At 47.9% G+C, this 23,561-nt stretch overlaps 1 protein-coding gene across 4 annotated transcripts in view; it reads right to left on the bottom strand.

Moving 5' to 3' along the window:
• Window positions 1-1,044: 1,044 nt before the first annotated feature.
• The window catches only part of LOC126533192 (uncharacterized), a 160,722-nt gene continuing 138,205 nt past the window's right edge, over window positions 1,045-23,561 (bottom strand). For all 4 annotated transcript variants that reach the window (XM_050180467.3, XM_050180465.3, XM_055071629.2 and 1 more), the window contains 2 exons: window positions 20,444-20,544; window positions 1,045-3,930 (listed from right to left, as the gene is read on the bottom strand). In XM_050180467.3, coding sequence (XP_050036424.1) covers window positions 3,865-3,930; window positions 20,444-20,544 — 167 coding nt within the window. In that variant the 3' untranslated portion in view covers window positions 1,045-3,864. The remainder of the gene's footprint in view (window positions 3,931-20,443; window positions 20,545-23,561) is intronic.

Raw genomic sequence — 23,561 nt, forward strand, 5'->3', positions numbered from 1 at the left:
GCAAGCTTTTTCATACGAAATGCGCGCCTAACTCTTTCTTTTACGCATTACTAAAGTGGCCATGTTTGACTAGAGCAACTCACCAGAGTAATAAGAATCATGATGACAGCTTCGCAGGGCAGTGTCTTTCTAACACGGATAACACGTTGACACCAAATATCAAGATTTTTCTTACTTGTAAAATGTATCTAATAGTAAAATGTCTCTCATAGCTAAGTACTAGGAGAATTTTACATATTTAGCGAAGCATCGTACACAACTTCGCGTGTTGAATTTGCGGACATTCTTTCCTCACGTAAAATTTACGAACAGACACGGCGCATATATGCATTGCAATACCAGTAGACCCGTTCAACGCTACATAGCTTTCTCGACTCACGCGCTTTCGAAGAAGGAACAGTGGTTCAGGCCTCCAGTGTAAGAAGCCGGTGCAACGAGCACGGCCCGGGCGCACGCGAAGGGAAACGAGCGGCGTCCCCGCCGTGACGTCACGCGCGAGAGGGCGCCGCTCCGAGCGGGCGTCAAGGGAAGCGCAGTCGAGCAAGTCGGAAAAAAAAAAAAAAAAAAGAAAACTTGGTGGAGTGATGAAATGAGGAAATGCGCGGGCGCTAGTTGCAATCGGTTGGACAGGGGTAAGTGGAGATCGCAGGGAGAAGCCAACAGGCTGCTGATGATGAATGCAGCTGCCACCGTTACTGGGAAAACGTCTGAAGCTTTATCAGAACGATATCTTGTTTACGGGGATAATATGTCAGGTCTCAGTAATGTTTGCTGGCGGGCTAATTGATGATGCATTCTTCGTAGCAGTGTCAGGTCTATTCTTTCCACCCACTAGTCTGGTTCAGCTTTGGCACATGCATTAAGCAAAGTGGTAAGCTCAGACTGGCGTCGCTATAGATTCCCTTGAGAATATAACGTAAAACATAAAACACAACGGGAGTTTGACACTTCAGCGTGCTATGCTGGGTTCGGACTTCAAACACGTTTTAGCGCACACAAGTATTTGCCGTAATTGGCATATAACGATTGCCTGCTTCAAAAACATTCTGAGCATAATTTGTTTTTATTTATCCGTCGACCGCAGACGAAGAAGCTTTACATCGGAAACAACAAAATGTGGATGTTGGACATGCAGACGACATAAGTTACCACGCTTCCGGCCAAATACGTATGTCCCGTCTATTGCCTAAAAACAATATTCAGTAAAGCCCCACTAACATGCCCTAGGAGAATTTCAATTAAAACGCTAAAATGCACAAGGTTTATCATAAAACAGGGACACAAGCAAAAGGAGCTCAGGTGTACTTTAAGGTTGCTACGGTATTGAAATACACCGGATGTTGCTCGGGAAATGTCTGGAACGGAGCCGAGGCATCATCACAGCGCGTTGTGACCATTTCTGTCATCGCGTCTATGAAATACAGGCAGGAATGTAAGTGTACAGAGTACACCGTGACAGACCTATATATATATATATATATATATATATATATATATATATATATATATATATATAAAATGGCGGCAGTTTCGTGTATCTACCTTCAGGTCGCCTATAAGCTGTATAGTTCGAAAGGAAAGCACAGGAAGTAATATTTAAGGTACTTTAGTGCAAGGTCACAGTTGTGACAGATTGCGTCAGGACTTCTACCTGACGTCAGCCACGCATGCGCATAGTAAGGTAGAGGATTGTTGGAAACTGACACTGGAAATTTGGGCTTCGTCACGCGAACAATTTTATGCAGCTTCTGAACACCAACTTATAAAGCCGCCACCGACGAGGTTATTCGGCAGGACAACACGTTGCCTTTGGAGGAGCGCCAGCATATGCTCAAGAAAAACCAACTCGTTTTCTTGAGAAGAACTTGAGTTTAGCCTAGTTGGTGTTTACTGCACATCATATGGACCGCTAAAAAGGACGAGGACACGGCCGATATTCATGCCATCTTAAAGGGACCACTAAAGCGAAACAATAAATCAGTTTAGACTAATGAAGAATTGCTTGAGAACCCTGAAGGCAGTCATTTCAAAAATATAGTTTGATTATTAGATGAGAAAATGAAGGTCCAAATGTCAGTATTTGAATTTCGCGCCGAAACCCCAGTGCCGGTACGTCAGCGTGATGTCAGAGATTCCAAAGTATGTTGTCGCATTTGGGCCGCGTTGGCTGAATAAAGGTTCCTGAAACTTGCCATGTTTAATATTTGGTTCCTTTAGAACACAATGTAGTCAATCTGTACCGCTATATATAATTAATAGGCACTAGAAGATACCATCAAAATTCAAGACGTCACAGCCCCCAGGTGCGGGAACTTAAGCAGGCGTCGCCACCCCTATTTCGTTCTTTCGCTTTTTCTGGCTTACCAAACGTCTTATCGTTGTAAGAGTGGTGTTTTTGGTATTGTAGAACGGTAATTTACTGATGCAGAAGAAATCATTTTTCACTTTAGTGTCCCTTTAAGGAAACTGATCCATCGGTGAATCCCGCGCCATCGTGGCCACATCGGCAGCGACGTGACTTCTCTAACGGACTGTGTTGGCAGAAGTCCGTGCCGAACCATGAGGTGACCTTGCGTTAATGACAAACAAAGAAACAAATAAACAAACAAAAACGTGATATCTTACCGATCATAATTTCCCCTTGCTGTCTCATGAACATGAGCAGCATTTCTCTATTCTCGTAATATCCAGCAAAATTTTCAACGTGATATTCAAATATCGTAAGCACAATTAAAAAAAAAAAAACTACGAAGGGCGCACACACGCACGCAGCCACCACGCACACGCACACACACAATGAAATGTGAAGGTTTGCAAGACTCCCAAATTTTAACCTGCTCTGATGAAAGTTCCACTCTCTAGACTGCTGGCAAACGAAATTTTGTGCGTTATTTATCGACCACAGCCCGCTGTGCCATCATCTTGTATATCTTGTAGTGGAAACAGCGCGAGAAACAAGGACTAAGACACACGACAAACACAACACGAGCGCTGACTATGTCATCAATTAGGGCTCTTTGTCAGCTTGTTTGTACCTTTGGTACCCAGATCTGCCATGTGCCATCGTGTTATAGGATGGCAGTGGTACTATGCACTAATTTAGAATCACTCTTATTTTCTTCTTTCTCGGACTTCTTCCTCGAGCTCAATGAATTAATCTGAATATACGAAAGTAGCATTACGAGGTACCAGCTTTGCACCATCCGGCTGCTTCCGCGTGAATCACGTATTTCTTTACCATGAAGTAGTCTCTACCTAGCGTGCAAATATCCGAGTGCTACAGCACTAATGTTCTCGCCGCGTCAGAAACGTTAAAGTGCTTAAAATACGAAACGAAATAAAGGAACCTGTCACTATGGAAAAATATTCAAATCTCTCCGCAAGCAAATCATCATTATGGGTCATACAACTTACTGCTGCTGAAAAAAAAAAAAGGAAACCCTGCGATCTGAACAGGTAAAAAAAATGTACATAGAAAATGAAGAAAGCCTGTGGAAGTGGCGTTTAAAGCCATGTCTATTTTTTTTTTTTTTTACAACTATTGCGGTGCCGTAGTGCTTCAGATCTAAGCCGTCTGCGCTTTTACGAGGTGACTCGTCGCACAATAGCCTGCACAATAGCATAGGCTATATCACACAATAGCGTACGCTGTATCATTCCAGAACACTTAGCGCTCCTTGTTTGATGAAGTGTAAGGCCTAAAGTTATCCACTTTTTGAAAGGCAAATGTGTAAGCAGAAGCAGCAGACGACGCTAATGATTTGATTATCATCTGCTGCGTTTTCCTTTCAAACAGCACTGATGAGAGCAGAAGTGCACGATGCTTTCGTGACACTTGACGAACAGAAACTTCTTGCGTCATCGTTAGGCCTGCAGTGAATGGTTGGCGTTTGCAGAGCTTCCGGCTTCCCCGATGTCTGGCGCAGTTTCCTAAAAACGAGGAGTCGAAAGAATGTTGACTTCGTTAGTACTTAATCTATGAAAGCAAGTACGCCATACAAATATATTTGAAACCACTTCAGCTTGGCTCCACACGCCTTGCTATCTTGAAGAGACCACTAGGATGCCAATTTAATAATGGTGGCAAGAAGTTCGGAATGCACATCCGCAGTGCACATCCATTTTCACTTCTGAATGTTACGCCATTCTTATAGCCATACAGGAAATAGTAAAGGAGAACCTCGCAAATAGTATCATATCCTCAGACTCCCTAAGTGCACTCACAGCTCTTCATGGCAGAAATGCAGTCACATCATTATTAGGAGACATTATACACAATTTAATAAAAGCCACCACACAAGGACTGAACATTAAATTATGCTGGGTTCCGAGCCACGTCGGAATTAGTGGCAATGAGAGAGCAGATGCATGCGCGGCGCAAGCCCGGCACAAAGAAATCACAAAAGTAAAGATACCTCCTAACGACTGCATGAAGTTAATACATCATAAACTAAGGAAAAAATGGCAGTCTGCTTGGAACACTGAAGTAAAAAAAAAACAAATTACACCTGTTAAAACCCGTGTTAGGCGAATGGTAATCTTGCATACACCAGGAACGTTTCAAAGAAGTGATTCTGTGCCGTCTTCGCATAGGACACACACACCTAACACACAACTTCATTCTAACAAAGCAAGACAAACCCCAATGTGAACTATGTGAAGATGAACTAACAGTAAACCATATCCTATTTTCATGCAGAAAACTTTAACCACTGGGGAAGAAGTTTTTTACCATATTTTACAAAGAACACATCCCTTTTCACCCAGCTTTGATTTTAGGAGAAGATGCGCTTGTTGATGCACCATGTGTCTTTAGCTTTTTAAAAGAAGCAGGAGTTCTCATAAAACTTTAAAACCTCGCAGAATGCTTAACTACATATTACGGAACACCTCATCCACCTTCTTATCCCTGAGAAGATGGCCGAGGTCTCTAGTTAATTTGTTGGGACTCTCCGGGCTCTTGCCCAGACAAGGACTCACTGAGGTGTCCCAACTTTTTAAAAGAATCTATACCTAGTGTTTGGCGCATGATAGCCTAAGCTGCTTATGTGCCATTAAACTCAACTCAACTCAACTCATACTTACAGATTTCTCAATTCACATGCACGACAAACGGCAGAAACATTCTAATGATATGCAAACCCTTAACGGAATCGTAAAATTTGTTGCATTTAACATGATAAAGTTATGATTCAGAACCACTATTATCGATCACTTTGGTGTCGTAAATGATAGATCAAATAAGTGCAGCAACAAGGCGAAGGAAATAACACATGTGGTAGATTTTTATTGTTCAATTATAGAAAAGTTGCTGCCGTCCCGATGTTCAAGATGTCATTATCCTATCAGCAGAGGTGCGTGTGAAGGATTCGTTTCAATAAAAAACTATGTCGCTACCCAAGAATGGTGATACGTGCGTTAGTAAGCACTTTCTAGAATTTTCAAATGTATAATTAGAATTTCTGCGCAATTTCTCAGGTCGATACGCTTGCGCTTTCGCGCTTGCAGCAAAGGGGGCGTGCGCGCTATCTTTCGATGTTCCGAGCGCTCTGCGAAAATGCACATGCGACAAGGACGCTGAACCAATTAGAACGCGGATCGCAGGCAGTTCACTGTGGCCTGCCTACTTGATTTTTGTTTTGATAAAACAACGTACTCAAACAAAAACTAACAAACCGTTTCTAAGTGGTCTTTGTGTTCACCGAAGAGGGAAGTGACGGCAAGAATAATTCTGTCCTCCGCTAGGAGCTCACGAATGCAAAAATCGCCACTGCCGCGCTCGGTGCATGCGACGGAGCGAGGCGAAATTCGCCTTTACGGAAACCGTAGCTGCGAGAGACGCATTATGTAATCGTACCACGTAAAACAGGCTTGAAGGAGAGGGCGTGATCCCCACAGCTGATTGGGTGAGTTGGCTTGAGCATTGCGAGCTTGTAACGTAGTGCTAATTAAATTATGGGGTTTTACGTGCCAAAACCACGCTCTGATTACGAGGCACGCTGTAGTGGGGGGACTCCGAAATAATTTGGACCACCTAGGTTTCGTTAACGTGCACCTAAATCTAAGTAAGCGGGTGTTGTCGCATTTCACCCCCAACGAAATGCGGCCACCGTGGCCGGGATTCGATCCCGCGACCTCGTGCTTAGCAGTCCGACACCGTAGCAACCACGGCGGGCGTAATGTGTAGCGCTGGCCTATAGCTCACAAGTGCAATCAATGACCAATGCTTATCACCAAGTCGGTGACGATACGCGAATAAAAATAAAAATTGGTCACTGTAGCTTCCATCACCTTGACGGAAAAATAACTTTGGTTTTTAGATGACACACGAGTTCAGTGCGCATGTTCGAGTGTGACATTTTTTTTTTCATTCCGCCCAACTAGACAACTCGTCTTGATTATTGAATCAATTTCTCAAACATTATAATTGGATGAAAAGTGTCAGTGAGACAATTGTAGAGCAACATGAAAAACTCCCAATGCAGCTTTCTGTTGCTCAGTACGTCCTATATAAAAGCGTTTTTCCGAGCGTGAAAGAAGCCCGCAAATGCGCGCAAAATTGCCGTGCGACTGGCCGCTCGAGGATTTGCATGTGTTCGTGGGCTTCTTTCACGCTCGGAAAAACACTTTTATGTAGCACGTATTGAGGAAAAGAAAGCTCTTTCGGTAGTTCTCATGTTGCTCTACAATTGTCGCATTGACACTTGTCATCTAATTATAATATTTGAGAAGTTAATTAATTAATTAGAGAGAGAGAAAAAACAATGGTAGGAAAGGCAGGGAGGTCCAACCAGAACAGCATCCGGTTTGCTACCCTACACTGGGGGTGGGGGAAAGAGGAATAGAAAGAGGAAGAAAGGGAGAGAGCAAGCACTGAGTACGTGTGGGAGGGACACCATACACAAGGACACTATAAACGGTCTCTTAAGCCCGTGCACTTCAAGTACTGCACTAGTGCACGAATCGTTTTTCGAGCCAGTGACGGGTGTGGCCACGGTCCGAGTATCTTTGACTCGGTGAACGGTCTCGAGTCCAGTCGGCGTAAAGTTGCCCGCAGAGAGAGGCGTTGGACATCGTAGCGAGGACAGGTACACAATAGGTGCTCGATGGTCTCCTCGCACCCACAGGAGTCGCACATCGGGCTCTCGGTCATTCCCATACGGTAGGAGTATGCGTTCGTGAACGCCACTGCCAGCCGCAAGCGACACAACAAGGTTGTTTCGCCGCGAGAAAGGCTAGAAGGCAGTTGTAGCCGTAGCGTGGGGTCCAGTTTACGTAATCTGCAATTGAAGGCACTTGAAATCCAGAGATCTTGTGACTTCTTGCGACCAAGTAGGCGAAGTTCTCTGGCAGCGTCCAACCTCGCCAAAGGTGTTGGACACGTCTTGGTATCTTCGTGGGCACACCGGGCAGCCTTGTCAGCTAGGTTGTTGCCGACGATGCCACAGTGAACAGGAATCCACTGAAATATAATGTGATGTCCTCTTTCCAGAGCATGGTGGTGCAGTTCCCTGATGTCAGATGTCATCTGCTCGTAAGTTCTGTGACGTAATGCAGACTTGATGCTGTGAAGGGCTGCCTTAGAGTCACAAAATACGACCCATTTCTGTTGGCTCTTCAGTGATGTACATCATAGCGGCATGGAGAGCTGCAAGTTCTGCCGATGTAGATGTAGTCGTGTGCGACAATTTGAATTTAACTGTAACGTTCTTGGCTGGAACGACGAATGCGGCAGTTTAGCTGGTAGGTGAAGTCGAACCATCGGTATATATATGAATGTGGTCATGATACCTCTGGTGCAGTAATAGGAGCGTGAGTTGCTTCAGAGCCGGCGCTGGATGATTGGACTTTTTGTAATTCCAGGAATAGCAAAATTCACTTGAGGCTGTCGCAGGCACCACAGGGGAGAGGAAGGCTTCGCCGCCGGTGTAAAAGATGCCGGTATGCACTCTGGATGAGCGCTAATCACTCGTGAAAAGGTCGCTTGAGGTCTCTCGGCTGGTAGGGAGGCCAAATGATGGTCGGGGATCCTTGACAGATGGCGAATGTGCGCTCTGAGAGAGTCGACAGCTACATGTGTCTGGATTATATGGTCTCCCGCGATGGCGATTGTTGCTGTTGTTGAGGTGCACCGAGGCAGCCCTAAGCACGTGCGTAGGGCTTGACCTTGTATGCTCTCCAAGGCGCGAAAGTTCGTCTTGCATGCATTCGACAACACTGGTAGGCTGTAACGTAGGAGTCCGAGAAACAAAACCCTGTATAGCTGCAACATAGAATGGACTGGTGTACCCCAGTTTTTCCCGCATAAAAATTTGAAGACCTGAGCAATGGCGACTAACTTCTTCTTCAGATAGGCGCACTGATGGCTCCACGAGAGGTTGCGGTGAATGATGACGCCCAGAAAACGATGCGTCTTAACATAGGACACAGCTTGTCCGTTGATGGTAAGAGAAGACAATGACATTTGTTTGCGCGTAAAACCAAGTAATGCGCACTTTTCAGTAGACACACTGAGGCCTTGTTCTCGGAGATAAGACGCCGTCATGGTTGCCGCCCGCTGAAGCCTGGCTCTTAGAAGTAATTAGAAGTAATTATGTAAGTAGGTAGAACGAAAAGAATTATCTGAGTATCTCCAAGTGACGACAAACATTACCTTCGTTTGTCCAGCAACGTGGCATTCGCATGTATTTAAACTCTGGCTAAAGTTGGCTGGACATCCAGTATATGTACACATACATACGACAGGATATATATACATATATATAAACGAGAAGAAAGGGGGTTAACCGAGGGGCCCGATTTTTATTAGTCATATCATAAGAAGCCAACAAACACCGACACCAAGGACAACATAGGGGAAATTACTTGTGCTTAATAAATGAAATAAAGAAACGATAAATTAATGGAAATTACAGTGGATGAATAAACTTGCCGCAGGTGGGAACCGAACCCACATGAAATGCCCGCGAAAAGCGAAGGTTGTGGGCTCAGTTCCCACCTGCGGCAAGTTGCTTTTTCATCCACTTTAATTTCCATTAATTTATCCTTTCTTTATTTCATTTATTAAGCACAATTTCCCCGATGTTGTCCTTGGTGTCAGTGTTTGTTGGCTTCTTATGATATGATTATATATATATATATATATACCCTGTCGTAATATATATTGTAGAGAACGATTGGAACGACGTAGTGGATCGTCCTTTCCAGCGCTTTTGCTCGTGAACGCCGCTTGTGCTGAGAGTCCGTGCCCTGCGCTAACGGTCGCTCCCAAACGCCGGTGACTAATAAATGCCTTTGCGAGTGGTGGAGGTCGCTTCGGCCTACAACGTAAACCCTAGAACTTCGATTCCGTACCCTACGCTCAACCATTCCTGAAGACGCATCCTAGCAAACGCCTCCTACGGCATCCCAGCAAGCGCATCCTCAGTCGGTCCTGTGCTCTGGTGTGATTCGCCACAGGGACACTGCCATGCGATGTTGCCTCCTTCCTGCTTCGCCGATTCATACTGCGTCATGGTCCACCAGAGGGGTTGCTAAGCGATCGCGGACGTGTCTTCTTGTCAGAAGTCGTCGAAGCCATCCTCAAAGAGTGCCACGTTGTGCACCGCACAACTACTGCTTACCATGCGCAGAGCAACGGCCTCACAGAACGCCTTAACCGTACGCTTGGCCACATGCTCGCAATGTACGTAGCCTCCGCCCACACGAATTGGGATGACATTCTGCCCTTCGCAACCTATGCCTACGATACCGCCACTCAGAGCACCACTGGCTTTTCACCCTTTTCCTTATTGTACGGCCGGCACCCGTCGCAAACAATCGACATAGTTGTCCTTGCGTACAAGCCGGATGCATCTGAGCGTGCGCCTATTTCTACCGCAGCCAGACAGGCCGAAGAGTGCCGCGATCTCGCGCGGGCCTTTACTTCAATTGACCGAGAGCGCCAGAAGATCATTCGCGGTGGCACCACTTCTGCGCCCACGTTCCTCCCAGGAGCGCTTGTGTGGCTCTCGGTCCCTTTCACTTCACCTGGGCTCTCGCGGAAACTACTGCCCAACTATGAAGCGTCGTCGAACGCACATCTCCGGTCAACTACGTGATCGAGCCCATTGAGCCGTCCTCGGACTTGCGCCGTCGTGGACGAGACATTGTCAACGTCGACCGCCTAAATACCTACAATGGCCCACTCATAGTGACAAGCTGCTAGGTCGCCAAGTGGCTCCCTTTTCTTTCCCGGGGGGAATTGTAGAGAAGGATTGGAACGATTTAGTGGGTCGTCCTCTTCAGTGCTTTTGCTCGTGAATGCCGCTCTTGCTGAGAGTCCGTGCCCTGCGCTAACAGTCGGTCGCAAACGCCGGTGACTAATAAACGCCTTTGCAAAATATACATATATTGCCACGAGACAGTGAACGGGCTGTTAATGTCGGTCAGACGAGGACGACGGCGGCGAAACGGCCAGAGGCACGCGCGAAAGCCTTGCATCAGTTGCTGCTGCTTGTGGCTGTTGTGACCTTGAAGAAAGTGGCTCAGTCGACTAAGGGTAAATTGGAACGAAGTCACTAGTGTCATAGGGGAAGTAGACATGGTAACTGAGATGAAACAGAAATTTGCGCCTGTTTTTTCCAAGCAGTTAGGACCAATTCCCGGGATCAAAGCGCAAAAACTTATAAAACCGGACAGCAAACACGTGCTCTGCAGAGCATGTAAGGTACTTTTCGCTCTTGGTGAACCAGTGGGAAATAAGCTGGATACTTGGGAGGAAGCCGGCGTCGTGAAGCGGGTAACAAGGAGCGAGTGGGCAACAACCTTGGTCGCTGTGCCAAAAGACGGAGGGGCGGATGTCCGGTCGTGTTGTGACTATAAGCTCACAGTGAACCCCGTGCTGAAAACAGAGCATTACCCGCTTCCACTACCAGGAGACTTGTTCGCAGCTTTAGAGGGCTTAAGTGTTTTTTGCGTTTTGGATCTAGCCTCTGCATACCAGCAAGTAGAGCTATTCGAAGACTCCAAGTTACTCTTGACGATAAACACACGTAAAGGGCTCTTACAATACCAGCGTCTGCCCTTTGGCATTGCAAGCGCTCCGGCGGTATTTCAGTCGCTTATGGACAGAATTCTCAGCGGTATTCTTCACGTAGGATGCTACATTTAGGTCGTACTCATTGGGGGTACCACCACGTCGGAATGTCGAGAGCGGCTAGAACAAGTACTCCAGCGGTTTCAGACCCACAATGTAACGCTTCAAGAGGAAAAATGCAAGTTTTTTTCAAAGGGCAGTTCGGTACCTGGGCCACCGTATATCGGCAGCCGGAATCCAGCCTTTGGGATCACAAGTTAAAGCAATTATGGCTGCGCCAGAACCCTCAAGTGCAAGGGAATTTAAATCATTCTTGGGCATGGTTACCTTTTATTCCAAGTTCCTGTCGAACTTGGCGACCGTGGCAGCACCGCTGTATGCTCTTTTAAAGAAAGGCCTGCGGTGGCACTGGTTCAAAGAATGCGCTGCTGCTTTCCACAAAACAAAGAAGCTGCTCACGTCGAGCCCAGTACTCTGCTACTACAACCCAAAGCGGCCACTAGTACTCAGTTGCGATGCATCCCAGTACGGACTGGGCGCAGTGGTTTCGCATGTCCAACCAAACGCGGACGAAAGGCCCACTGCGCTTGTCTCTCGAACATTATCGGCAGCGGAGCGCGCGTACTCGCAAATTGAAAGGTAAGCGTTGGCCATAATATATGGGTTGAAGTTTCATCGATATCTGTACTGCCGTCGTTTTACGCTTTTCACGGACCACCAGCCGTTGCTCGGCATTATAGGTTCCTGCAAGCCGATACCAACTTTGGCCGCTGCGTACATGCAACGATGGGCGCTTATCTTGGCGGGATATCGTTAGGAGCTTAGGTATCAGAAAGGGTCCCGAATGAAAGTGCCTGATGAGTTATCGAGATTGGCACTTCCAAGTCAAGCAAAGGATGAAGAGGCCGTCTGTTTGGTAGTTTCTGAAACGGCGCCGCTGTCGGCCAGAGATGTCGCCAAAGCTACCAGACAGGACAAAGTGTTGTGCAAGGTTGCGGAAGTTACTCTTAGTGGATGGCCGCTGCAAGTAGAAGCCGAGCTCCGGCCATACCACGCCAGACGAATAGAACTATCGCTAGAGCAAGGATGCGTGACATGGGGTAGCAGGGTCGTTGCTCCACCCAAACTTCAAGAATATGTGTTGGCATTACTGTATGCTCAGCACCCTGGAACAGTCCGAATGAAGATGTTCGCTCGCGGCCTAGTGTGGCGGCCTGGGCTTGAAGCGGCCATTGAAACCGTCGTGAAAAGTTGCAAAATCTGCCAGGCAACGCAGAGTAGCGCTCCCCGCGCCTATTTGGCACCCTGGCCATTTCCCGCTCGCTGCTGGCAAATAGTACACGTGGATTTTTTCGAATGCGAAGGCGCTTCATTCTTGGTGTGTGTCGACTCTTATTCGAAGTGGATTGATGTCTTTCACATGAAATCGACAACGACCTTGAACGCCATTGAACAGCTTCGTACCCTCTTTGCTGCATACGGGTCGCCGGAACATCTAGTGTCAGATAATGACTCGCAGTTTGCGGCGCGAGAGTTCAACGATTTTCTCCAGTCATGGGGAGTGCGTCACATATGTAGCCCACCTTATCACCCGCAGCCTAATGGAGCAGCTGAGAGGTGTGTGCATGTAGTAAAAAAAAACCTTGCGTAAGCAACTACTCCATGATAGCGCTTCCGGCATCCAGAGAACGCTACGAGAACGCCTAGACCATTTTTGCTTGCCTATCGGACAACTCCATGCGCAGTAATGGGCCGGTCACCAGTCCAACTGTTTCTAAGAAGGGCGCCGCGCCCAAAGTTGTCGCTGCTAAACCCATTATTTCAAGAAAACATGCTAAAGGGGGCAACAAACGTCCAATGCTCAACGCGACCGAGGTCGCTCTCCATGGCGCTTCTTCGCGGAAGGGGACCGCGTCTACGTTAAAACTGTCAGAGGGAAGAAAATAGCGTGGACTTAAGAGGAAGCTTTAGCTCGGGCCCAACTCCGACGCGGCCTATTCAAATACATGTAAAACGCAAAAACGTTTTTATGAGATAACCCCTGGACCGATTTTGATGAAATTTGTTGCACTTGAAAGAGAAAGTTAAAGTCTAGTGACTGTTGGAAGCGGAATTCTGATTTAGGGCTTGAATTTTCTTAAAACGATTTTCAAATATTTGACCGTGTGAAAGATATAGAAGCGCGAAGTTTACAAATTCATAGCTCTGCATCAAGAACTGATATCGCGGTTCTGTAAACGGCATCCATTAGATCATATAAAGCGGACAAATTCAATATGTCATTTTGCATCTTACGTGAATTTGTTACGTTGGTTACAACGGTTTTGCAAAAGTTGTATTTCCCTATGATTAAATCTTTTTTATATTCATATGTAACATATCAATTTTGTCCGCTTTAGATGTACTATTAGACGCAATTCACAGAATTGTATTATCATTTTTTAGTGGTTTAGTTACGGAGTTGTAAACTTCATAGTTTCGTTTTCTGAAAATTCCCGATTTTTGCCAATTTTTAATAAAAAATTGACGACCTAACTCAAAAATTCAAAACCAACAGTCACTAGATTTTAAGTTTGTCTTTTAAATGCAACAGACTTCGTCAAATTTGGTGCAGTGGTTGGCGAGAAAAACGAATTCTCCTTTTACATGTATTTAGACAGGAGCACTCGAGCTAAAGCTTCCTCTTAAGGCCGAATAGTGAAGGTCATTAGCCTTGTGACGTACTTGGTGGACACGATGAGCAAAGTGCATTTCGTTCACGTTGATCATCTGCGTCTAGCCACTTATTCCCAGCACGCAGATACGTCTACCCCATCCCAGTTAGCCTTTCCAGAGCACCTGCCATACGCGGGCCCCCAGATAGTCCCGGCGGGTATGCCCGGGAGCGCGACGGGTGTGCCCCAGTGGGACCAGCTCATGGAGGGAAACCGTCAGCCAATGGGTCAACGAAAGCATCTTCAAATAAATCATGAGGATGAGGCAACCGTTCAGCCCACGACCTCTACACCAGCACGGCCCCCATGTCAGGCACCCATCCAGCCCAGTTCATCCGAGTCCCCTGCCGTACCACGTAGAAGTTCAAGACTGCGGCACCAACCTGTTCGTTACGAGTCGGAGGACTTTCGCAAAGGAACTTGTGGGCGAAGGAATGTGATAGCGTCGACAGGCGTCGTTCAGTGTCGGTTATCAGAAGCGGATAAGCAACCGCCAGCGTGTATAAGAAGCACGCGCTGTTCCGAATAAACCATTCTCTGTTCCGGAACTCGTTGGCCTACTTGCTCGTCACGCTGCGCGCCTGCACGCGTCACCATCGACGCAGTACATAATAGTTGTCTGTTGTTGAAATAAGGCAGCAGCTGCGCTCAAACATCGCATTATCAAGAAGCGTAATCGTTGGCCAATTTTTTATGCGAAGCATATTACTAGAGCTCAACCCAGCTCCTCAGGCGCGGCGGTGTCGCCTTCAATACGACGTGACACCGTGACGTCACGACAGAGGAGAAACGGGGCTCCAACTCGCGCCGTCGCTCGCGGCGTCGCCTTCAAGGCTGACCACGTGACACCATGACGTCACGACAGAGGAGAAACCGGGCTTCAACTCGCGCCGTCGCTCGCGGGGTCGCGGCGGTATATAAGCAGCTGCGCTTGTTTCTAGGTGGCTTTGGCTCAACTCTTGCAAGATGGGCTGGGTGGGAATCGAACCAGGGTCTCCGGAGTGTGAGACGGAGACGCTACCACTGAGCCACGAGTACGATGCTTCAAAGCGGTACAAAAGCGCCTCTAGTGAATGCGGTGTTGCCTTAGAAACGAGCTGTTTCTAAGGCTTAGGCGTGCGTCGCTTGCTCAGGCGCACATTTCGTTGCCGCGCCGAACGCTGCGTTGCTCGACGCTCACCGCGTCCAATGCGGGGCGCGTAGTCGCTGCGCTGTAGCCCATTGTCTTACACCCCTTGGCGGGTCGACGGGAACGCTGTCGCGTTCCACTCTTGAAGGCGAAGCAGAGTAACGCATGAGTTGTTTCTTCGTATAGCCGAACCAAATATAGCCAAGCAACAGCAGCTCACCAGGCTAAACAGTGGTTCAACAACTAAAATAAAGGCTAGTATGCTTCGCATCCTGGGCTTAACCATAGCTAAGCCACAGCCATTTTTTTCTTGCGACACGCCAGGCGCATTTCTGCCGTCGCCGTCGAGGTTCCGTATGAGCGAAAGCGTGTGAGGGTGAGCCTGCGAACGCGGTTCAATCTCGCGTGCACGAGCGAGTTTGGTGGTGGTGATAACTTTATTGCACACCGGGGAGTTGCGGACACGCAGGTCCTTGGGCGCCCACACGGCCCCACTGCACTCAAACGTTCATGTCCCAGAGGCTCATGACGCTGGCAGCCCGGCCTGTGGCGATGGCTTGCTTGGCCGGGTCCTCGGAGCGCAGTAGGGTCTCCAAAGTAGTAGGGTGCTCCAGGCCCCGCGGGGGAGGATCCGCCGGGCAGAGGAAAAGGATGTAATCGAGAGTGGCTTTGGGGTGGTGGCAGAGGGTACAGGAGGGGTCGGTGTGCACGTGGTGATAGCGCGAGCGTATATAAGGGGAGGGTAAGGTGCGTGTTTGGAGCCGCCTCCAGAGTGTCTGGTGATACATGGAGCTCATATGGGTGCCTGCCCACTCTGGGAGTCCAGGAAACGAGGCTGCCAACGCTTTAGCCCGAGGTTCTCTCAACCGGGCACCGGCGGCCTGTGTGTGTGTGTGTAGTGAGTTTAAGATGAAAGGAAGAGAAAAGTGCAGTGCCGTAACTGTCTCTCAAAGGAGGGTACCTCAACAGCACTGCACGGGGTAAGGGGAGTGGGGAGAAAAAGATTAGAGAGAGAATGAAAGAGAGCGGAAAGAAAAAAAAATTACCGACGATTACGTTACTTCCTAATGCGAAATTTGAGCGCAGCAAATAAGCTGTTTCACCTTTTCGATAGATTGAGGCAAAGAAATCGAGCAACACATGTATGCGCTATCACAGAATTTTTTTTTTATTTTTCACACGTATTCCTTTAACAAAGACTCCACTAACAGTTCTTGACAGTCATGAAGGAAGCTTTGTGGTCGGAGAAATAGACTGATATATGTTCGACTTGGTACACCAATGCTTGATTCTCAAAGACGAGATCCATACAAGTGCCTCGCGAGGTTGTCACAGCCGTGGGACGCGTTACGAGCGAGAGGAACGGGATGTTCTCCCGCATAAGTGTTAGGAAATTGCTGTTTGTCTTTATGTCAACATTAAAGTCCCCCACTACTAACATCGGTGTGGATCGATGGACGGTTAATGCGAGTTGCAGGAAGTGCACGACGTCTTTCGTGAGTGCGGTAGGGGCGAAGTAGGCAGCTACTACCAGTAAGATAATTTCGCAGTGGCGAACGGCAGCGGCAATTTCGGCTCGGGCGGTGCACATATACAGCTCCGCCGCCACCGATCTGGCTCTCTGATTGCCACCGCACAGGGCGAACGGCAGCGGCAATTTCGGCTCGGGCGGTGCACATATACACATCCGCCGCCACCGATCTGGCTCTCTGATTGCCACCGCACAGGGGTTGCATTGGAGGAGGAGCGAAGAAAGGAATTAAGTTCGAGCCGGCGCTTTGACAACCGGAGACTCGCAGGAAGAGGGGGGAGGGGGGCGGCGTGTACACCCAGCGGCAAACGATGGGGGCAGAAGCGCGCGCAGCAAGCGGACAACACGATAAAGGGAGGAGGGAAGAGATAGCAGCGACTGACTGATGCCGCTGACGCCGATAGTGAGTCAACCCCAGCTGCGGAGTTGGTTTCAGGGACAACGCCGCCGATGCCGACACAAACAATATGATACCCTCGCTTCCGCAGCGCTAAGAACCAGGTCTAGCCGTGGGAAGGTGGTCACGTATTCGTCGACGTGCCGGGGCCTACGTGAAATAACCGGCGCGTCGGCAACTGAAGAGCACCCTATCCGCCACACAAGAACGGGGGGGGGGGGGACCCTTTCCTCCTCTTTCTGCATGGCGGCGACGGTGTTCTATGCAGTCACGTTATCTTGACTCTCTAGCGGCGTCAGCGGCATCCAGCGGTATCAGTCGGTCGCTGCTAGCGCTGGGGGGATGAAAGGGGGGCGGAGCTGGTTACGAGGCCGACGACAACGCCGACGACGACGCGAAACCCAGGAACGGACGCCAAAGAGCTGCGCTCTAAAACAAGAAGGTTAAAGAAGAAGCAAAGCGGGGCTTATAGCCGCGCTCTCAGCTGAGTCTCGTCACAAAAGCCAAGGAGGGCAGCAAGCGCTCTCTTGGCGATGGAGGCGGAGGCTGCGGGAAACAGGAGATCACCCTCCGTGCTGCACGGTAGTCCGACTCGGCGATATGAAGCACAGAGCGCGGTGCGCTCAACGTCGAAGGATGGGCAACGCAGGAGAAGGTGTCGGCGGCCTCCGATCCAGGGTTCTCACGGGAGCGCATGCATTCATTCAGTGAACTGACGCACGCCTGCAAAGCCGAGCGTCGGCTCTACCCCCCACCCCATCCCTCCCTCGCGAGCTCGGCACGCCGCCCAGATGCATGCCCTCTCCTGTGGCGCGCGTGGCACGGGGGTCAGATGAGGCGTTCTTCTCCGGCGGCTCTATGGGCGCTCCGCACAGAGTGGAGACAATCGTGGCGTCTACTATGGCGTTGGCCATGCGAATCACGGACGCGCGGTAGTCGACGCCTCTGGCGGACGCCGTAAGGACGCATTGCGGGCGCTCGTGTGTCATGAAAGCGATCATCGATGTGGCCAAAGTGCGCCCCCGCGCGGGCCTCATCTTCAGAGCTATCTGCGATGTTTGCAGAGTGCGCGTAATGCCGGTAGCTTCGTGTGCGCTGTGCTTTCGACGTTTCGTTCTCGTTGAAGCGACAGATGCACGGAGGTCAATTGGCTCGTGGTTGCTGCCGCGATTGCTAACTCCAGCGTTTTCACAGACAGTTTTCGTTATCATCGAGCGATATGTGTTCATGTTTACGTGTGCGCGCGTGACACCGTGCTGGTCAATTTAGTTAAAACACGTTGACTGGCTAGTTGGTTCGAATCCATGACAGAATATGTAAGCGCGACTTGACAAGGACGTACAAAGAAGCAGACACACAAGGACAGCGCTGTCTCTGTGTTTGTGTCTTTCTACGTACTCGTTGAGTCACGCTTACATACTATATTATTGTTAATTTAGTTAGTAAGCGAATGTTTACATGTATATACGGCCGATAAAACTGCTGCCCTTACTTGGTACAACTATCTACTAATTCGCTATCGCAATCGCTGTTTCGCATTTCGAGCGGAACTCCGAATTTTTTCATTCGAGTCTTCAGGGACTTCGGAAGAATCTTTATTTCGAGTGCGCTAGTCTAAAGACAAGAGAAATAAGAAATGGTTTTGCTCTAGGGCCGCTGAACCGCAGCTAGGACAAAATTTGTTGTATATCGTTGCCAAGGCAAATCCTGTATTGACTGACGGAAACAAAGTACTCAATTAGCGAGCGTTGACGTTCGGCATTTGTGGATAAAACATACTTGAGATTTCGAAAGCGCAATGACAGTTGGGGACAAGCCAGTGGACACACACCAGCGCTGGCTTCAACACAGGATTTATTAGAAACAGGTGCACATACTTATAGGCATGCATGTCGCAATCATGCGGAAGCCGATGCTATGCACGTAGTACATCGCAATAGAAAAAGAATAGTTATTTTCATAGTAAAGCGAGCGGAGGTATGTTCACGCACTTGTCATTTAAACTCGCTATTTTCGCTGCTTCAATAATCAGCCCAGCGTTTGAGTACATACATGCCTGTGTACGCGACAGATTATTTCTAAAACAACGGCTCTCAACCAACGTGTTGCAATGCAGAGCCATGGTTGCTGTGTTCTCTTAATCTGTCGTCTAGACAGCGTCCAGTCTGGCCTATATGTAGAATATTCCACATGAAATTTCGTACACTGCACGATATCTGCAGTTAACAAAGCGCGTTCTGTGACGTTTGCCACAGCCAAGTTAGCGGCAGGGTTTATTATAGTTATACATAGTTTATCTAACTTGCAGGAGGCGGGAAAGGCTCTTCGCTAAGCATTACAGAGCTTTATTTTAAGCGCATAGATGACAGCAAGGTGAACCTTTAGATACGTTGACGACTACGTGGTTATTATTAGGTGCCACAATGAATCTAACAAGTCCAATGCTCTTAACTTTAACACATTCAAATATTGTGTGAAGCCTCTCGCCCGAACCCATGAACTACATTCCGCAGAGGGCACGCTATGGTACCTTGACGTTGTTTTTACATTTAATCCTGACGAATTATGCTGACAGTACACGTCACGCGAGAACAAACAGCCTCCGAGTTTTAACTTTCGTCCTTTTCCAAGCTTGTCAAAAGGGGCATCATTAGCCTATGTTTCATGCGCATAGGTAGTCATGTGGCCATTGAATGATGGAAAGCTTCCTACGTCAGTCTACTGGTCTCTGAGAAGCGGGGTATCCCGTTAAAATTTCAATGGCTCAGCCCTTTATTATTTTTTTTCTTGTGAGCGTGCAGACATCGCGGTCGCCGTAGGTGACCGCAAGATATTTACTGTTCCTTACGTACGCAAGATGTTTCCCAACTTAAAAAAAGGTATATAGACAAACGTGGTAATGGCAAGGTTGCCTTTTCCGCTCAGCGCAGTGTTCACAACCAACTAGCCCAACAGTCAGCCGGGCTAAGGGTAAACGACGAATGCTCGAGCGTGCGGTAAAACTTGACGCCTTAATTAAGTTTGTCTGCAGGTAGACATATTCGATTACGCCAGCATTGCAAAATTAGTGTTTGTGAATGATGTGTATAAATGTTAAAGTGAAGGAACAAGTTCGCCCTGTGATAACTAAGTTACATTATAACATTTCGATATATCTCTTCCTCAGACAGAAACAAAGCTTTAAAAGCAGAATGTTTGGCTTCTGGGACTTTCGTACTGAACTCGTTTTTATTTAATATAAGGAGCTAAATTCAATTTCTGCTTTCTCAAAACATTAAGGCTGAACTGGATTTAAACGAAACAACTTTCATGCAAATGGGTCCGTCAGTTGATTAATGGGGGCCGCCCTCACGTTTCTCGTGTACCTGATTGGAGAAATAAGAAGTGGAGATCTCTGCGAACCTTTATTTGTTCTAGGCTCTGGTGAGCCACTAGGTTTGCACGTCCTTATTACCCCGTCGCCACAAACCCGCAAGGTTAGCAGAGCCGTGTCAAACAATCACCGGCCTGTGGTGACGTGTTCTGCTACCTTCCTTCGCGGCAGAACAGATAGCGAGCATGCAAGAAATTGACGATTACCACAGTGTCCTCTTACCTTGGCTTCGACTGGCTCCATTTCTGTAGCACAGGACGCGGTCGGCGCTGCCAGAGCCTCGTTTGTCGCATGAGGCTTAGGGCTTTCTACGTAGTGCGGAACTAGAAAAAGAAAGCGTAGGAAACATGACGCTAAAAAACAAAAAAGAGAAGGCACAATGAGAAATTGATCTCGATAAGCTTCGCAAGGATGGACATATAACACGAGCCATAAGACGCGCTTTTTGCTGCACGGATGGCAGTGACGTACGAGGTAGTATGAACAATATCAACGCTAGGCGAACAGCCTGGATCTAACATTAAGACAAAAGGACTTGTCTTCGACAAGACCAAGTTGTCTTGTCGAAACGTTGGCTTCATGCCATGTTCCGACACGATTGATCACGTCAACTATCTCTCTTGCTGTGCCCTTGTATAGATACTATGATTTATCAAACGCACAACTGCGCTGACATCGCCACCGATGAACCTCTTTGAATGAAATATGTTAATATTTTCAAGACAAAATTCAAGTGTCGTGACCGTTCGCGTTCCGTTAGTTCTTTACTTACAGGCTTTCTAAATGCCTAAAATCGCCAAATGAACGCGCTGAATTTGCTACGGGTTAATTATGGGCAAAAATAGACATTTATGTTTTGTAAACGGCACATACTATAACGTTTAAAGCAAATGAAATGCCTCACATTAAAGATTTTTTTAAATACTTTTGTTTTTGCCTGCACGATTTAAGTCCGATCCACAATTGCTTTTGTTTCAAAGCAATGTACAATACGTCACTTTCTCCGCATTATATGTTTGAGCAAGTACTGTTAACACAATTCAGCCTCATTTGTCCGCTCTACGTTTCTACTTGATGATGATTACCGAACTTCCGTTTTTCTTCTGAAAAAAAAAAAAAATCTAAAGGCATGAATAAGTCTGCTCCCAACAGTTATTAACACTCTCTTGTAGATGCAACCTAATTCAAATCAGTTTAGCGCTTCTTAAGCTGAACATTTCTACGTTCCCGGAGCCCTTAAGCAGAGAGGACAAGAGTTGAAATGTCCTCGATATCTTCATGTTGATAAAACTAACATGAACCGTGTGCACACGAGTGCATCAACACGTTCGAATACCTCTTATGTGTTTTTACCCGAATATACGTTCTGCCGGACATCCCAGTCGCTGCTACTCTAGGGGCCTCAGCCCATCACCACTGGCACCTCCCAGGAGGGCTGTGAAATTAGCGTCAAGGCCTTCGCTTGCAACAGCCCAAAAGGAGCACTGTGCACATTGGAAGGATGTAAGAATTCCCTTATGCAGCTTCGCTGTCCTTGATGCATGAAGTTCAACAAGGCTGATTCCTGGGCTAGTTAGTACGGTTTACTCATAATGGCAATGCCTATAGCGCAATTCAAAAAGACAGGGACGCGACAGAGACACAGGACAGTGCTGCGAGCGATTATGGCTTTGACATTATGAGTTGATTTATGAGTTGCTCGTAATACGTACATGTGCGAAGGTTGTTTTGTAATTAGACATATGACACGCAAGAACCTCAAGATAGAATGATGCAGACAACTTGATGTCGGACGTAACATTTTGAGTGGTTACGTATTTCGGAGGTACATGTGAGGCACGAGAGTCGCTTAAAGAGAGGCTAATTCAAGAATCATTGCAGAAGCTAAACTACTTGCAACTCGCAATCGCGAGTAACAATTGAAGGTAATAGTCGAAGACGCTTACAACTATGCAGTAAAGCCGGAGGTAACGTAAGGAGTCGAGCGACGTGGTTCTGAACGTCCACTCGTGTAGATTGTGGTCAACATGGGTCGAACAAGGGATATCTAATGCCCCTAAATAAAATAAAGGTAGCGCCATCTGCTCTCTCCTTCTCCTGCGCCGACGTTGGCTCCCCCTACGTGGAGCCTAACTAGGAGACGCTGTCCGAATGAAACGCTATCGCTACGTGTCGCTCGCGCTTTTGAGGCCGTGTTTTAATCGGAATTTTTTTACTGTATATCGTGACTAGCTGCCGAAACATCAAGAGAGGCCGTCTGAATGTTGCTGCGCTTGGTTGGCTCTACTTATTCATGCTGCCTCTCTCGTTTCAGCGCCAACGAGGCGGCGAGAACACAGCGGTTCAGCTGCGTCTCAGCAACGCCGCACTCGGCCACTTTCGTAGGTCGCTTTTCAAGAAACGGGACCACGCGCCTCTCTGCTCCGCTAATGAGAACACAAAGCGCGAACCTCTATCAGCAGTCAGCACTCTGTTGGGGCATCGTAGAACGCTTTCAACTTGTGGTCGCCGCACCATCACCGCTTCGTTACGTACGGCGTTACACTCAAAAGGCGTTGTTCGCATACACTGAGGCCAAACAACGACAACACGATGGAATGTATGACTGAGTCGACAAAATGCACGTGCGTTTGAAGACGGCCTGATTGAAGTCGGGCACAAACGTTGCGAATGAACGCAGTGAGAACATGCGGTACTTAAGAGAGCGAAAAACTAACGAATCCGCATACAAGTGGCAGCATATGAGATTAGTGTTGAGCGAAGAATAGCTAGCTTAGCTCACACAGCCGAGGCCATTGCGTTGGGTTGAAATCAGCCCGGCTGAAATTTAAAGGCAGACCTTCCCCTGTGCCGCATCTCGCTTCGCAGATGGAATCCGGAAGAGTCACTTGCCGTCAGTTTCACGTGCGGTGCATCCGACGGCAGAGCAAGACGGCATCGTGAACACGCAACTGCGCTACTAAAGCACAAAGGAGGCGCGAAATGCGGCGTCGGCATAAAGCCCCTCATTGCGTCAGCGTACGCCACTCGCAATGTTTGGCACCGCTGTGCCGATGGAAACAAAATCAAGCAAGAAAATAGCGCGTGACGGCGTGACAGGACGGCCGACCGTCGACGGAAAGCGCAGGGGAGGAGGACGGCGGCAATCTTCAAAGGATGGAGCTACCTTTATTTTATTTAGGGGCATTAGATATATCGCTGGAGCCAACGTTTTGGCAAGAGGAGTTGTTTAGGGCCAGGGTGGCGCCAGACAAGTTGCCTTGTTGAAACTGTTGAGGTTGCTATCATCATTATTATCATAGCCACCTTGAAGCAATGACCATAACGGTTCGGTAGCGAG

The sequence above is a fragment of the Dermacentor andersoni genome, chromosome 7 (assembly GCF_023375885.2).
Source record: "Dermacentor andersoni chromosome 7, qqDerAnde1_hic_scaffold, whole genome shotgun sequence".
Lineage (NCBI taxonomy): Eukaryota > Metazoa > Arthropoda > Arachnida > Ixodida > Ixodidae > Dermacentor > Dermacentor andersoni.